At 44.4% G+C, this 16,480-nt stretch overlaps 1 protein-coding gene across 1 annotated transcript in view; it reads right to left on the minus strand.

Annotated features, from left to right (window-relative positions):
- The window catches only part of frmd4b (FERM domain containing 4B), a 174,625-nt gene that overhangs the window by 28,738 nt on the left and 129,407 nt on the right, over positions 1-16,480 (minus strand). Inside the window, 4 exon segments of the mRNA XM_033037349.1 lie at positions 984-1,117; positions 3,359-3,500; positions 4,459-4,597; positions 10,067-10,143. Of these exon segments, the coding sequence (XP_032893240.1) occupies positions 984-1,117; positions 3,359-3,500; positions 4,459-4,597; positions 10,067-10,143 (492 nt within the window).

Here is a 16,480-nt window from a genome sequence, read left to right on the forward strand (position 1 = left end):
TAGTTTCACTTGTTCGTTGCCCCTTCATTATCACCTCTTCCACAGGCAACAATGGACCATTGTGGGCTCCACCTTTCCCCTGTCCTCGGTGCTGGCTCTGTTTTGTTCTCAACCTTTCCATACCTCTAGTTTCCTTCTCCCCTGACTCTCAGTCTGAAGAAGGGCCTCAACACCGAAACGTCACCCATTCCTTTTCTGACTGGCCCGCTGAGTTACTCCAGCTTTTGGTGTCTATATGTGAATGCCTCCACTAATTTGGTTTCGAGATATACGGTACAGAAACAGGCCCTTCAGCCCACCGTGCCACGCCAACTATCGTTCACCCATTCACACCAGTTCTCAGTCACTGTTTCATCCACTCCCTGCACACTCAGGGTGGTCTACAAAGGTCAATTAATCTACAAATCCACACGACTTTGGGATGTGGGAGGAAACCCACGTGGTCACAGGGAGAACGTACAAACTCCATACAGACAGTACCTGTAGTCAGGATCGCACCCAGGCCTAGGGCGCTGCAAGGCAGCAACTCGATCACTGCACCGCCACTGGTCCTGAGCTGTTCAATGAAATCTTGGATGATAAACCCTTCAGCCCTAATTTCCACTCCCCCGCCCGTTCCCCCAACCATTCTCTTCTCAGCTGCCACCAATTCCCACCCCCCTACCCCAGAATTTGCGCTTTAAACCGATCATTTCCTTATCGTCTGGATTCTGAAGAATTCAGGTTCAACCTGCTCAATTATTCGCCCCCTCAGTCCCGTACGAGCTTGTCGACATTGATCTTATGCTCAAGTTCCTAGAGTGGGAGTTGAACATGCAACCTTCTGACTCAGAGGAGAAATACTACCAACTGAGCCACAGCTGACACAAATTACAGTCACACAAGAAACACAAAGGAATGATTGAACATTTGTGGCCATGAGGGCTATTTAAAGCGGCAGAGTGCAGAAAACATTGAACTTATGTTTGCAAGGTTATACTTACGGCTTCTCGCAAACAGATTTTCTTTAACTCCTCCGTCCTTAGGTTGAGGGCATCTTCCAACGCACTTTGACGCAGTTTCAGTGCAATTCGTTTTTCTTTTTTCAGTTCATCACTCACTTCAGAATCCTGAGAACCTGCATGGACACACGCCATTGCTTATCACTGCCATCGCGGTTACATGAAGATATTGCATGCAATAAAGGTCACTATGTACAGGTTTCAGAACAGTTACAATACAGGACTGCTGTGGTAACAGACACACTCTCCTCAGGACCTGTACAGATCTCTGTTTGAACAGTAGAAACAGAATGCAGGATTTGGCAAGAGAGCTGTTATTATTAATCCCTTTCCAGAAAACATATATAGTAAATCATTTAAAGAATACATATATTTTAAAAACCATTTCAGAATTGTGTCAGAAAAAAATTTGAATACATATATATATATTTTTTTAAATTTCAATTTTACATATTTTCAGAATGAGAAGATGATTATATTCTTGCATATTCTGAGCATATTCTGTATATACACATTCTGTAGTAAATCTCTCTCTGTAGTATATCTTGCTGCAATGCTTAAATTAATTGTATATTTAAAACAAAAATAGAATGAGTTTGGATATAGAGTGTTGCAGTCTCATGTGTTCTAACAAATCCATTAACTGGAACTTGAAATCAATACAGTGCATTATCGTCTGAAGTGGTCTCCAGCTATTGATTTTTCACATGATTGAGCATCTGTAAGGGCTTGGATGCAACCAGTAATAGTTTCAGCTGACCCCAACACACACTCACTGGATACAACACATTGGTTTTAATATTGCCGAATCCTTTAAAACCTGATTATGTGCATTTTGTTCCAATGGGGCCTTTTGGCTACATAATTATATAAAATCTATATAAATATAGCACTCTTAACATTATGTGCGATATTAACGCGGCAGTACATGGAAGAGCAAAGACAGAATTTACACCCACGTGTAATAAGTTAAACCTTCAATGACTTTAACCCCTTCCTAAAGTACATGTTCGGCACGTACAACTTCCCGACCCTGTAAAAGATTTACTTCGTAGGTACTCGTTGCAAAGAAAAGGCCAAGATTTCAGAATTATTGCAGCCAGCAGAATCCCAATGAGATAAACCAGGTTTACAGGTATGCATTGGACCATTAAACCATACAGCACAGGCCCTTCGGCCCACAATGTTTATGCTGCACCTGATGCCGTTACACTAATCTCCTCTGCCTGCATGTGTTCCATATCCCTTGTGTTCCAGTACTTGTCCATCCATAAACCTATGTACAAGTCTTTTAAATGCCACTTATCTGCCTCCACCGCCACCCCTGGCAGCACGTATCAGGCACCCACCACTGTATAAAATATTTGCCCTGCACATCCCCTTTAAACTTTGCTCCTCTCATTTTAAAGCTCTGCCTCGCTAGTCCTTGACATTTACACCGTGGGAAAAAGATTCTGGCTGTCTATACCTCTCATCATTTTATATACTTCCATCAGATCTTCCCTTAGCCTCCGACGTTCCTTAAAAAACAAGTTTATACAACCTCTCCTTCTGGCTAATACCCAGAGAACCTTCTAGTAAACCTCATTTGCACCATCTCCACCAAAGCCTCCACACCCTTCCTGTAATGGGGTGAGCAGAACTGCATGTAATCATTGAACACAATTAAAATAACATTTCCGTTTGGTATGGGTCTTCAGACACCCAATATCTAATATCCTTGCAACCTCGCTGGAGTCTTGACTTGAAACACCGACCACTCTCCTCTCTATCACCAGGCAAGAAAAAAGTGTGAAAACATACACCTCCAGATTCAGGGACAGTTTCTCTCAAGCTGTTATCAGGCAACTGAATAATCTTACCACAACCAGAGAGCAGTTCTGAACTACAATCTAACTCATTGGTGACACTCGTACTATCTTTGATCTGACTTTGCTGGCATTACCTTACACCAAACATTATTCCCTCATCATGTATCTATGCACTGTAAATGGCTCAATTGCAATCGTGTATTGTCTTTCCGATGACTGGTTAGCATGCAACAAAAGCTTTTCGCTATACCTCGGCACACGTGACAATAAACTAAACTGAACTAAATCCTTCCCTCCACCGATGCTAGGCCTTCTCCAGCAGAGGTTTGTTGCTCTAGTTGCCAATATCTGCGGTCTCTTGTGTCTCCAAAGAAAATTAAACTCTGGAACTATGCTACCCATCTAATAAATATAATACTGAATGATTAACTGATGAAAACTTGGACGTGAGAGTAAGCATTGCGAGAAGATAGTTAGTGACTATCCTTCTTTAACATTGAAACACTTTTGATGGGATGTTGAAAACATGCAGAGTAAACAGGTTACCTGAGGAAATTAGGCTGCCATTACTAGCTGTTATAACTGGAATTTTTCTTTCCTCGTTTGTCTGTTTAGAAGCTTTGGGCATTCCAGTGTCAGTCAAGTCCATTGCAATATCGCTGAGACTTCTTGCCGATGGGATCTTTGCCTACAGAAACGGAAAGAAATTCATTTCAAAAATGTTACAGAAGGATCATAGTTTAGTTTAGAGATACAGCATTGAAACAGGCCCTTTGGCACACCAAGTCTGCGCCGTCCAGCGATCACCCGTACACTAGTTCTATCCTACATGCTAGTGGCAACGTGCAGAGGACAGACCTGCACGTCTTTGGAATGTGGGAGGAAACCGGAGCACCTGGGAAAAACCCACTCGGTCGCAGGAAGAACGTGCAAACTCCATATTAACAGCATCCTCAGTCATGTTCATAAGTTTGAGGAGCAGAATTACGCCATTCGGCCCATCGTGTTTATTCCGCCATTCAATCATGGCTGATCCATTTCTCCCTCCCAATCCCATTCTCCTGCCTACTCCCCTTAACCCGACACCCTTCCTAATCCTGAATCTGTCAATTTCCGTCTTAGAAACATCCATTAGAAACAGCCGTCTGTGGCAATGAATTCCACAGAATCACCACCCTCTGACTAAAGAAATTCCTCCGCATCGCATTTCTAAAGGAATGTCTTTTAAAACGTCCTTTTATTCTGAAGCTATGACCTCTGGCCCTGGACTCTCCCACCAGTGGAAACATCCTCTCCACATCCACCCTATCCAGGACTTTCACCATTCTTTGTTTCAATGAGGTCCCCCTTCATTCTTCTAAACTCGGGATCGAACCGATCCGGGTGGGTCTCTGGTGCTATAAGGCAGCAGCTCTACCGCTGTGCCACTCTGCTGCCCATAGCTGAGACCTATTCATTTTCTCCAGAGATGCTGCCTGATCCGCTGAGTAACTCCAGCCTTTTTATGTCTGTCTTCGGTTTGAGCCAGCATCTGCAATTCCTCCACACGCAGAGTTGAGACTGACTGCTAAAGATTACATATCTAATACATGTCCCAGTTTGCATATCAAAATGTAGCTTGTAATCCTTTCCGATCAACAACTTACTTTGCTCTGTTTTCTGTCCAGGTAGAACTGATGTTGGCTTATTGCCATCACCCAAATGGATTTTATCAGTGAGGTACTGGCATACCAGGTATTTACCACCAGACTCGGCTGTCCAAATGTTCTTCTTGACAACGGCACTCTGTAAAAATAGGAATTATTGCCATTTGGATTAAAAGTAAAGATTTACAGCAAATGCACTTTTCAAAAAAAAATTGCAAAGAACCTAAAGGAGATGTAACATCAAATTAGTTGAAAGCATTTTCTAATGCTGCCAAGGAGTTGCTGCCTATATTTGATAGCTTTTTAACTTCAATAAAGAATGACCAGAGAATTTATGGACGGAGAAACTAAAATGTAAACTGGAAACAGGTGGGATGTTAGAACAGTCGGTTTTTCTGCCCCTCGGATCCAGCAACTGTGTAGATTTTGGAGATACAGGCCCTTCGGCCCACCAAGTCCGCGCCAACCTGCGATCAGTTTCAGTTTATTGTCACATGTAACGAGGTACAGTACAAAAGTTTTTGTTGCATGCTAACAGATCACCCCGTACACTAGCACTATCCTACTTGCTAGGGACAATTTACAATTTTATTGAAGACAATTGACCTACGAATCCGCACATCTTTGGCGTGTGGGGGGAAACCGGAACACCCAGAGAAAATCCACGAGGTTTAAGAGTCAATGTATTTACTTTAGTTTCGAGATAGTACGTGGGTACAGGCCCTTTGGCCCACTGAGTCCATGCTGACCATCGACTACCCTTATGTTAATTCCACGTTATCTCACTTTTGCAACCTATACACTACTTGGGGCTATTTAGAGGCTAATTAACCTACAAACCCGCACGTCTTTGGGATATGAAAGGAAACCGGAGCCACCAGAGAAAACCCACGTGGTCACAGGGAGAATGTACAAACTCCATAAATCATCGTTTAGTTTAGAGATACAATGTGGAAATAGGCCCTTCGGCCCACCGATCCCATGCCGACCATGGATCACTCGCACACTAATTCTATGCTATCCCAGTTTTACATCCTACACACGGGATAATTTACAGAAGCCAATTACGGTACGGTGGCGCAGCGGTAGAGTTGTTGCCTTACAGCGAATGCAGCGCCGGAGACCCGGGTTCAATCCCGACTACGGGTGCTGTCTGTATGGAGTTTGCGCGTTCTCCCCGTGACCTGCGTGGGTTTTCTCAGAGATCTTCAGTTTCCTCCCACACTCCAAAGACGTACAGGTTTGTAGGTAAATTGGCTTGGTAAATGTAAAAATTGTCCCTAGCGTGTTATGTGTGTAGGATAGTTTTAATGTGCGGGGATCGTTGGTCGGCATGGGCCGAAGGGCCCGTTTCCGCGCTGTATCTTTAAAACGAATAAAAACTAACCGACAAACCTGCACGTCTTTGGAATGTGGGAAGAAACCAAATGACCCAGAGAAAACCCACATGTCACAGGGAGAATGTGCAAACTCCACACAAACAGCAGCCGTGGTCATGATCGAACCTGGGTCTCTGGTGCTGTGAGGCAGCAGCTCTACTGCTGTGTCACTGTGCCGCCCTTCATTTAAATGGCAATTCCATTTTGGTGAGTTTTCAGTTGCTTTGGAAATGAAGTGTGATTATTTTTAAATTCTGTTGAGCTGGTGAATTTCTCTTCACACTATGTACAAGTACTCCTTGAACAGAAATGGGCAGTTAGCCTGAGGCGATAGGCCCCTCCCCAACAGCTCTGTCAATGTTATTTCAAGGACTAACTGGGAGAAAGTGTGCTTTCAAAAGTCGGACATGCAAACGTTGCCTTTAGAATCGCGTCTTAAGCAGCTTTGGATTTGGACATAAAGAGATAAAACACCACTTGTGCTCCCTCTGTGGAACTTAAAAAAAATAAATCTTAAATCGGTTGTTTTTGAAATAGTGAAAGACAAAGGTTCAAGGTGAACGGGAAAAGATTTAATAGGAATCCGAGGGGTAACTTTTTCACACAAAGGGTGGTGGGTGTATGGAACAAGCTGCCAGAGGAGGTAGTCAAGGCTGGGACTATCCCAATGTTTACAAAACAGTTAGACAGGTACATGGATAGGACAAGTTTGGAGGGATATGGACCAAGCGCAGGCAGGTGGTCCTAGTGTGGCTGGGACATGTTGGCCGGTGTGGGCAAGTTGGGCCGAAGGGCCTGTTTCCACACTATCACTATGGGTCTATGACCTCACCTGCTGTGCACATTAATCAAAAATGAATGAAGGTTCCTCAAGATATGATAGTGGCTTTTAAGAGGCATTTAGATAGGCATGAGGAAGTGCAAGGAATAGAGGGACATGGATCAGGGACAGACAGATGAATCAGTTTAGCTTGGCATCGTGTTCGGAACAAACATTGTGGGCCGAAGGGCCTGTTCCTGTACTGTTCTGTGTTTGTTCTATAAAGGTGCAATACTGTACATAAATTACAAACTTGGAACTTATTCACACGATAGTCAACAGAGGAAAACAGTCTCTTGCAGTAGATTTCCTCCAAACCGCACCATAAATAATGGACAAGCAAGTTGCAGGTTTACACGCATAGATAGCAGCACCTTTATAAATTACTCAGCAAATAAACTCCCTTTCTCTCATCCACTGCCACAAGAATCTTAAGATTAATTTGTGCCAGTTACCAGAGAGTATTAATAACAATCAACATACGACCAACAACATAATCTGACTCCCCTTCCCACATTGACTTTTCTGTCCTGGGCCTCCTCCATTGCTATAGTGAGGTCACATGTAGCTTACAACCCAGCGATATGAACGTTGAATTCTCTAATAATAATATAATAACATAATATATCTTTTATTGTCATTGCACGTCAGTGCAACGAGATTTAGTGTGCAGCTCCACTGATGTACAAGAAAGGTAAATACATACAATCTTATGTCTTATGTCTAATAATCTTAAGTAACTTGCACTAACTATCCATCCCCTCCACCTCCCCCACGTCCCCTTTCTCCATCCTAGTCAACAATTGACCTGCCTGACACCCCGCTACCTGTTGGAGGCCCTGATTTGTCCGAGTATTTTATCTCCTCCAACTCATCTCCTTCTCCCCCCCCTCCCCCAGTCTGAAGCAGGGCCACAACCTGAAACGTCACCTTTCTTTTACTCTAGAGATACACATAACAATAGGCCCTTCAGCCCACCGAGTCCGCACTGACCAGCAATCACCCTGTACACGAACACTATCCCACACACTGGGGGCAATTTTACCGAAGCCAATTAACCCTCAAAACTACACCTCTTTGGAGTGAGGGAGCACCTAGAGCAAACCCACGAAGATCACGGGGAGAACGTACAAACTCTGTGCTGGTGGCAGCCGTGGTCAGGATCGAACCCGCGTCTACCACCCCGCTACCCAGCCACCTCGCTTGAATGCGTTGGCTGCTCCTCCTCCGTCTACTCCAGTCCCGTGGATAGTGTCGGAGTAACCACGCTTCACTGAGATTGTTTGGTTTCTTCAGGAGTTCAGTTTAAACTGGGCAGAAGCCAGTACATTTGTTATGAAACATTCCCCGAAAACAAATCTGGCGGTGAAGACAGAATGTGGAAGAAAAAAAATCCTTGCAGCTGCTTGGCCGGCCTACAAACTGAGGCAGCAGAACAAGTAAAACACAAACTTTCTGGTGTTTACAGGATGTACATACTGCTGACAAGGCTGCTACTTATTGTTCATCCCAATGGCCTCCAGGCTTAATCCCAGGGCAGTTAGGAGTCAAGAATGAAAACATTCATTTTGTTTGTGTAGGAAGGAACTGCAGGTGTTGTTTTAAACCCGAAGATGGACATAAAAAGCTGGAGCAACTCAGCGGGACAGGTAGCATCTCCGGAGAGAAAGAACGGGTGAAGGGTTTCGGGTCGAGACCCTTCTTCAGACCTCAATACAGTTCAGTAGGGTGGAATACACCCACGAAGGAGGTGTCTCTACATTTTATTTCTAAAAGCAGTTAGTTGTTAGTGAGATTATAGTGTTCCACGGAGGGATTGCAGGTGGTATATTTCCCTTAAAGTTCAAATCCATTAAGTTTCTTTTTTAGTTTAGTTTAGAGTAACAGTGCGGAAACAGGCCCTTCGGCCCAGCGAGTCCATGCCGACCAGCGATCCCCGCACACTAACACTATCCTACACAAACACACACTAGGGACAATTTACAATTATTCCAAGCCAATTAGCCTGCAAACCTGTACGTCTTTAGAGCATGGGAGGAAACTGGAGATACCGGAGTAAACCCACGTGGAGAACGTACAAACTCCGCACAGACTGCACCCGTAGTCAGGGTCGGGTCTCTGGCGCTGTAAGGCAGCAACTCTACCGCTGCGCCACATTGCTGCCTTCACCCTTCGTAATAAAGGTTGAGTCACACACAGTCCAGTCCAAGGAAGGGTCTCGACCCGAAACATCACCCATCCTTTTTCTCCAGAGATGCTGCCTGACCCGCTGAGTTACTGCAGTATTTTGTGGATATTCCAGCATTCAAGGGATATGGGGAAAAAGTCGGAACGGGGTACTGGCTCGAAGGGCCGAATGGGCTACTCCTGCACCTATTTTCTTTGTTGCTATGTGTGTATCTTCGGAACTGCATCTGCAGTCCCTTTCTACACACTGGAGTAGTTAAGGATAATATTAGGACATTAGTGAACCAAATGGGTTCCTTCGATGAGAGAGTTGTCTCATGGTCACCATCAGAATTGGTTTTGTGCCTCCAGAATGATAGTCCAGGTCTCTGGATAGCTTCACCACAATGAATCTACTCGTATATTACGTAAGAAGTCACAGCAGAGGGCTGAAAAAGCCACGTGCTTGGTTTAGTTTGCACGTTATAGGAGCAGAATTAGGCCATTCGGCCCATCAAGTCTGCCATTCAATCATGGCAAATCTATCTCGCCCTCCTAAAACCGCATTCTCCTGCCTTCTCCTCTTAAGCTCCAATACCTCTACTAATCAAAATCTGTCAATCTTCGCCTTAAACATATCAAGAACACAGTTGTATGTGACATGTGACAATAACACATGTTGTATGTGACATGTGACAATAAAGTGTTCATCTGTCTGAAGTTCATACGTTCATCATCTCTTTGGTCAGCGGGTGGAGAGAGAGCCGAGGCAACTCTAGTGACCAGGACACATGCAGATAAAATCCAACCATCAACCTGTGCACAGTTTGGCCCTCTTGGGGGGTAAATTACCTCTTGGAGGTCAATCTGAGGAATGGGGTGATTGGGGGGGGGGCTGGAGAAAACTAAAGCTAAAATAAATGCTACAACAACGCAAAGTACAGGGAAGAAGAGAGGGAAAAGTACCAGCCACGATTGAATGGGCAGAATGGCCTAATTCTGCTCCTTTAACGTACAGATTTATGAATAATTATTCTAGTTATAATTAATCCTGGGAAGTTTTGACAGATTGCGTTTTTTTTGTTAAACATTTGTAATTGCTTTAGCATTGCATGCTAGATTTTATAAAAATATTTGCAACAAAAATCTACAATACAATATGGCAACAGTTTCATGAATGTGATACATGCAGAAACCAAAGGATGTCTTTGAATTTCGATCGCAAACGAGGAAGTAGTTTTACCTGCGAGGGTCGTGAACCTCGACCGCAAACTTCTTTTCGCGAAAGTATAAATTTTCAAGCTGTTTCCACTGGAAAATCTACAAAAAAACAAAAGGAAAGACTGGGCATAATGTGCAACGCTACAGTGATAATAACCCTGCTGCATTAACACAGGGCAGTCTGCAGGGTTAGGGGGGGGGGGGGGGGGGGGGGGGGAAGTGATACAGCTTTTAAATAATTGAATGGCTGGAAGTCTGAAAACAGAACTAACCTTATCACAACTCCCCATTCAATAAATTGTCTGTGTTGCTATAGAGTGCATACAATAACTTCCTTGTATCAATTACCATCACCTTCCTTTCCAAAACACTCCATTGTTCAGGCACTCCGCAGTTGTCTAGTTACCATTCAATTCACCGCCTGGGAGCCATTCACTGTCTACTTTAGTCATCTTGGGAAATAACCACCTTTACAAACTCCTCCACGGACTATTGCAAACACACGGAGGCCCCTCTGGAAGGGAAAAGGCACTGGCAACTATTTTTTAAATGTTTACATTTTTAAAAGCCTTCACTTTCTAACACAGACAGCCGTTCCTAAATGAAAACACCGCCCAATACACAAAAGAACTTGTGTTCTTATTTGCATCCGCCAGATCAAACTTGCCAGTTGCTAAAGGCTAAAGTTTAACACACGTTCATACGTACACAAAGCTCCACAGGACGGTTGCTCCTAGAAAAAGATCCCGCGAACTTCCTCGTGTGACATCTTTAACCCGACTTCCAGCTCCCTCCGAGTAAGTTTGCAGCATTTGTGCTTTGACTCCTCCCACCAGCACTTCATACCAATGCTGTTATTAATAAAGTTACCTCCCTAAATCCACCTACTCCCATCCGTCTGCTACGGGAACTGGTGTGGGGGCGTGGGGTGGGAATTCAACTGAGATTTTAAGCTTCTTCTTCAAGTGCAGAAGTTTCAACACACGCCTGCTATTTCATTTACAACACAGAACACAATTGACACGGCAAAGGATTGGCGGACTACTCCCAGCTCACACGCAAATTCCTCTCCTTGTCGAACGCTTGCAATCATAAAATTCTTCCTTGAGGCACTATCAAGGAGGTGTCACTTGAAGTCAGCTGTCTGTAACCAAACCCCACACCAAACTGGTTCTACAGGATCTTCAATGGTACACCAGTTTAATTATTACGTTCTTTGCAGCTCAGTAAATATGCTTCTGGTTCTCAGCTAAAAGGCGCTGAAAGCTAAGAAAGGTTTCATTGATACTGGAAATATTTCTGTCGTGAATATTTTTTGCATGTGTGTTCCTTGCAATACTGGCTCTTAACACTCATTCCGAATTGCTTAATCAACCTGCCTGCCCCTGCCCCCTTCACCTCTGTTCACCTGTCACTTGTGGAAACAAGGAACTGCAGGTGCTGGTTTACACAAAAAAAAAAGACACAGGATGCCGGTGTAGCTCGGCAGGTCAGGCATCATCTCAGAAGAACGTGGATGGATGACGTTTCGTGCCGTGACCCTTCTTGTGTCCCAGCTCGAAACTTTGCCTATCCTGTTCTCCTGAGATGCTGCCTGACCCACCAAGCTACTCCAGCCCTCAATGCCTTCTCTTGACCCTTCACTTGCCAGGCTTGGACCCACCCCAAGATGGATGCAGAATGCTGGAGTAACTCAGCGGGTCAGGCAGCATCTCTGGAGAAAGGGAACATGTGACATTTTAGGTCCAGACTGTTGTTCAGGCTCACCCAGACCCCTACCTGTTTTATTCCAGCTTTCTCCAACTATTACAATCAGTCTGAAGAAGGGTCCCAACCCAAAACCTATCCATGTTCTCCAGAGATGCTGCCTGACCTGTTAAATTACTCCAGCACTTCGTTTTATTTTGTAAACCAGCATCTGCAATCCCTTGACGCTTCCTAATTGCTGAGTGAGTAGCCTGCTGGGCCATTTCAGTCAAACAGGTCATGGCTGGGGAGTCACATATAGTCCAGACTGAACCAGGTCAATGGGTTTCCTCTCTTGAAGCAGATGGGTTTTCTCAAAATCCCATGGTTTTGTGCCACCTTTAAAAAAAATCCTGATTATTAATCTAAATTTAACTTCCACATCTGTCATGATAGGAACTGGATCTCTTCTCTCTATCATTAATACAGATCACAGTAAAGTCACCATTTGGGTAATTGCTACTTCAATATCAATGAAAACAATCTAATATTTGGTATTCTCATTCTTCACAGCTTTGTATTTGAACCTTAAAGAAGTGTGCAAATAACGCACTTCTGTATAACATCAGAACATTTTGGTACATTCCTTTCATCTGGCCAACAATCTAATCTTCTCAGAAACATATTTGTCTAAAAAAAAAATCACTATTTTCCTAAAATAGAAATCTATTCTCAACCTGCAGTAGAAATGGAGACGGGGAGACAAGGAACTGCAGGCGAGATGTGTAGGAAGGAACTGCAGATGCTGGTTTAGACACAAAATGCTGGAGTAACTCAGCAGGACAGTCAGCATCTCTGGATAGAAGGAATTGGTGACATTTCGGGTCGAGACCATTCTTCAGACTGCCAGGGGAGAGGGAGATGCAGAGATAAGGAAGTGAAGGGTGTGAAAACGAGACAAAGGGGATGCAGATCAAGGAACATGTAGAATAGATAATTGTAAGCTAGGAGAAGTTAACAACAGAACAAACAGATAAAATGTAATCAAGGACAGTCAGACTGGTCAGAGAACTGGGAAGGGAGGAGGGATGGAGGGAGAGGGAAAGCAAGGAATTGCAGATGCAGATAAACAAAAAAAAGACTGTGTTGGAATAACTCAGTGGGTCAGGCAAAATCACTGGAGAACATGGATAGGTGATCATTCTTGCTGAGGTCCTTCCATAGACTTATACTGACCACCTTTCCAAATCTGTCAGCTTGGTTATGGATAACTTTGGCCAATTTAGAATTTTAATGTAAAATTAATATTGATGATTTCATCCTAAAAGTATATTTGGTCGCTATTATCTAGTTTAAAAAAACATATTAAAATGACCCATAAAAATCAAACGCAATTTTATCAAATGAGACTAAATACAAGGAACTGCAGACACTGAGATCCTGAGCAAAATACAAAGTGCTGGAGGAACTCAGCAGGTCGGGCAAAATGTGCGGATGGAAGGGACAGATAAAGTTTCGGGTCGGGATCGTTCTTCAGATTGATTAGGACTAACTACAGGTTCAGGGCTGTGAGACATTGATTTTTCAATTTGTAGAGAGGTCAAATTTATTACTTAATACAGAGGCTAATGTTTAATTATGAAAGCGGTTAGTGTTTAGAAGTGTTATGTAAGTATTAAGTTATAGAGTTTCAGATTGCATTGTTAAAACAATGATATGTAAAATGAAACTGACATCATATTCAGTGGAATGATGTTTACATTAATAAACCTTATTGAGATGCACAAACACATAGATTTATTGCAATTTAGGGCGGCACGGTGGTGCAGCAATAGACAATAGGTGCAGGAGTAGGCCATTCGGCCCTTCGAGCCAGCACCGCCATTCAATGTGATCATGGCGGATCATACCCAATCAGTACCCCGTTCCTGCCTTCTCCCCATATCCCCTGACTCCGCTGTTTTTAAGAGCCCTATCTAGCTCTCTCTTGAAAGCATCCAGAGAACTGGCCTCCACCACCCTGATGCAGAGAATTCCACAGACTCACTGCTCTCTGTGAGAAAAAGTGTTTCCTTGTCTCCGTTCTAAATGGCTTAAGGGCCTGTCCCACCAGAATGCGATTGTATGTGTCTAGTGCGACCAAACGTGGTGGCTTGAGGCGTACGGTCGTGTGGGGCCGGTCCCACTTCCAACCGCGGAGCCGTCTGGAGTTGTGCGGGGCTGGTCCCGACATCATACTCACCAATCAGCTGGGCAGGAGGCGGGCAAACTGAATTTGGACGTCGCACGGCGTGAGGCGGTTACGTCATCATGCAACGGCACGCTGGGCGGTGACGTCATCGCGCAACGCCACACGCTAGGCGTATGCCGTCAAGACGCTGCGTACGGCGTCGGGACGGTGTGAACGCCCGTCGAAGCGCTGCGTACGGCCTCAATGTGGCTCCAAGCCCTTAACAATCTTTTGTTTCAATGAGGTAGCCTCTCATCCTTCTAAATTCCAGAGTGTACAAGCCCAGCGGCTCCATTCTCTCTGCATATGACAGTCCCACCATCCTGGGAATTAACCTTGTAAACCTAAACTGTACTCCCTCAATAGGAAGAACGGTAGGGTTGCTGCCTTACAGAGCCCCGGGTTCGATCCTGACTACGGGCACTGTCTGTATGGAGTTTGTAGGTTCTCCCTGTGACCTGTGACCTGCGCGAGTTTTCTCCGAGATCTTCGGTTCCCTCCCACACTGCAAAGACTTACAGGTTGTCGGTAAATCGGCTTGGTATAAATGTAAATTGTCCCGAGTGTGTTGTGTGTAGGATAGTGTGCAGGGGTCGCTGGTCGGCATGGACTCGGTGGGCCGAAGGGCCTGTTTCCGTGCTGCATCGCTAAACTAAAATTAAACTACAAAGCAATCCTTCTTGCATGTTAAACACAAAGCTGGATAGACTCGGCTTGTACTCGTTAGAATTGAGAAGATTGAGGGGGGATCCTATAGAAACTTACAAAATTCTTAAGGGGTTGGACAGGCTAGATGCAGGAAGATTGTTCCCGATGTTGGGGAAGTCCAGAACAAGGGGTCACAGTTTAAGGATAAAGGGGAAATCTTTTAGGACCGAGATGAGAAAAACATTTTTTACACAGGGAGTGGTGAATCTCTGGAATTCTCTGCCACAGAATGTAGTTGAGGCCAGTTCATTGGCTATATTTAAGAGGGAGTTAGATGTGGCCCTTGTGGCTAAAGGGATCAGGGGGTATGGAGAGAAAGCAGGTACAGGATACTGAGTTGAATGATCAGCCATGATCATATTGAATGGCGGTGCAGGCTCGAAGGGCCGAATGCCCTACTCCTGCACCCATTTTCTATGTTTCTATGATATTCCACTGAAAGCTCTTCTAACCAAAACATGTTGAAAGAAACAAAACTAAGTATTTAAGTGAAAGCTGTGAACAGTTGGTTTCGCTGCACTGTTGGTTTCCCACTGAATAAGTCTTACGTATGCAACCTCCAAGCCACCAATGAGTCAGAGCCATGATAACGATCCTCATGAATTTTGACCTCAATCACAACTAGCTCCCAACAAAGATAAGCGAGACCTGCTAAACCAGTATGAAACTGGATTTCAGAGATGGGCGTGAGTCTGTAAGTTGGTAGTGAAAGTCATCAACATGCCTGAGCCTCGGTGAATAAGGCCACTTGACTGGAATTAGTTTTTGAAGGAGGAATTCTAGAATAGATGTCCTCTCAATCATTCACCAACAGTCATAATAAAACAAATATTAACCTTTAATATGTGCATACACTTTTACACTGTCTAGTTTCTTTTTTAGTTTTGAGAGATACAGCGCGGAAACAGGCCCTTCGGCCCACTGAGGGACCGCACCAACCAGCGATCCCTGCACACTTAACTATCCTACACACAATAGGGACAATTTACCAAGCCGATTAACCTGCAAACTTGTACGTCTTTGGAGTGTGGGACGATACCAAAGATCTTAGAGAAAACCCATGCAGGTCACGGGGAGAACATACAAACTCCGTACAGACAGCACCCACAGTCGGGATCGAACCCGGGACTCCGGCGCTGTAAGGCAGTAGCTCTACCGATGCGCCACCTTGCCGCCCTTTTAGTTACTTCAGAATTTTGTTCTATCTTCAGCGGGCCAAGCAGCATCTCTGGAGAAAAGGAACTGGTGACGTTTCGCGTGGGAACCCTTCTTCAGATGGTTGCTGATCGTCGATTGCAACTCAGTGTTCATGACCATCATATTAGCTTAGCGAGTTTGTAGGAAAAATGTTCCCGATGTTGAGGGAGTCCAGAATAAGGGGTAGGCCATTTTTGGACTGAGATGAGGAAAAACCTTTTTCGCCCAGAGAGTTATGAATCTGTGGAATTCTCTGCCTCAGAGGGCAGTGGAGGCCACTACATTGGACGTTTTCAAGAGAGTTACAACTCTCTTAGGGCTAACGGAATCTAGGGATATGGGTTAAAAAGCAGGAACGAGGTACTGATTTTGGATGATCAACCATGATCATATTGAATGGCGGTGCAGGCTCGAAGGGCCCGAATGGCGTACTCCAACACCTATTTTCTATACCGTCTGAAGGGTTTCGTCCCGAAACGTTGCCTTTTTCCTTCGCTCCATAGATGCTGCTGCACCTGCTGAGTTTCTCCAGCTTTTTTGAGTACCACCTATTTTCTATATTTCTGTTTCTAGGTTTGCGTATGACCCTCTTTTGTTTTTTCCGTGTGAGAGTGA

This window comes from Amblyraja radiata, chromosome 18, assembly GCF_010909765.2.
Source record: "Amblyraja radiata isolate CabotCenter1 chromosome 18, sAmbRad1.1.pri, whole genome shotgun sequence".
NCBI classification, from domain to species: Eukaryota; Metazoa; Chordata; class Chondrichthyes; order Rajiformes; family Rajidae; genus Amblyraja; species Amblyraja radiata.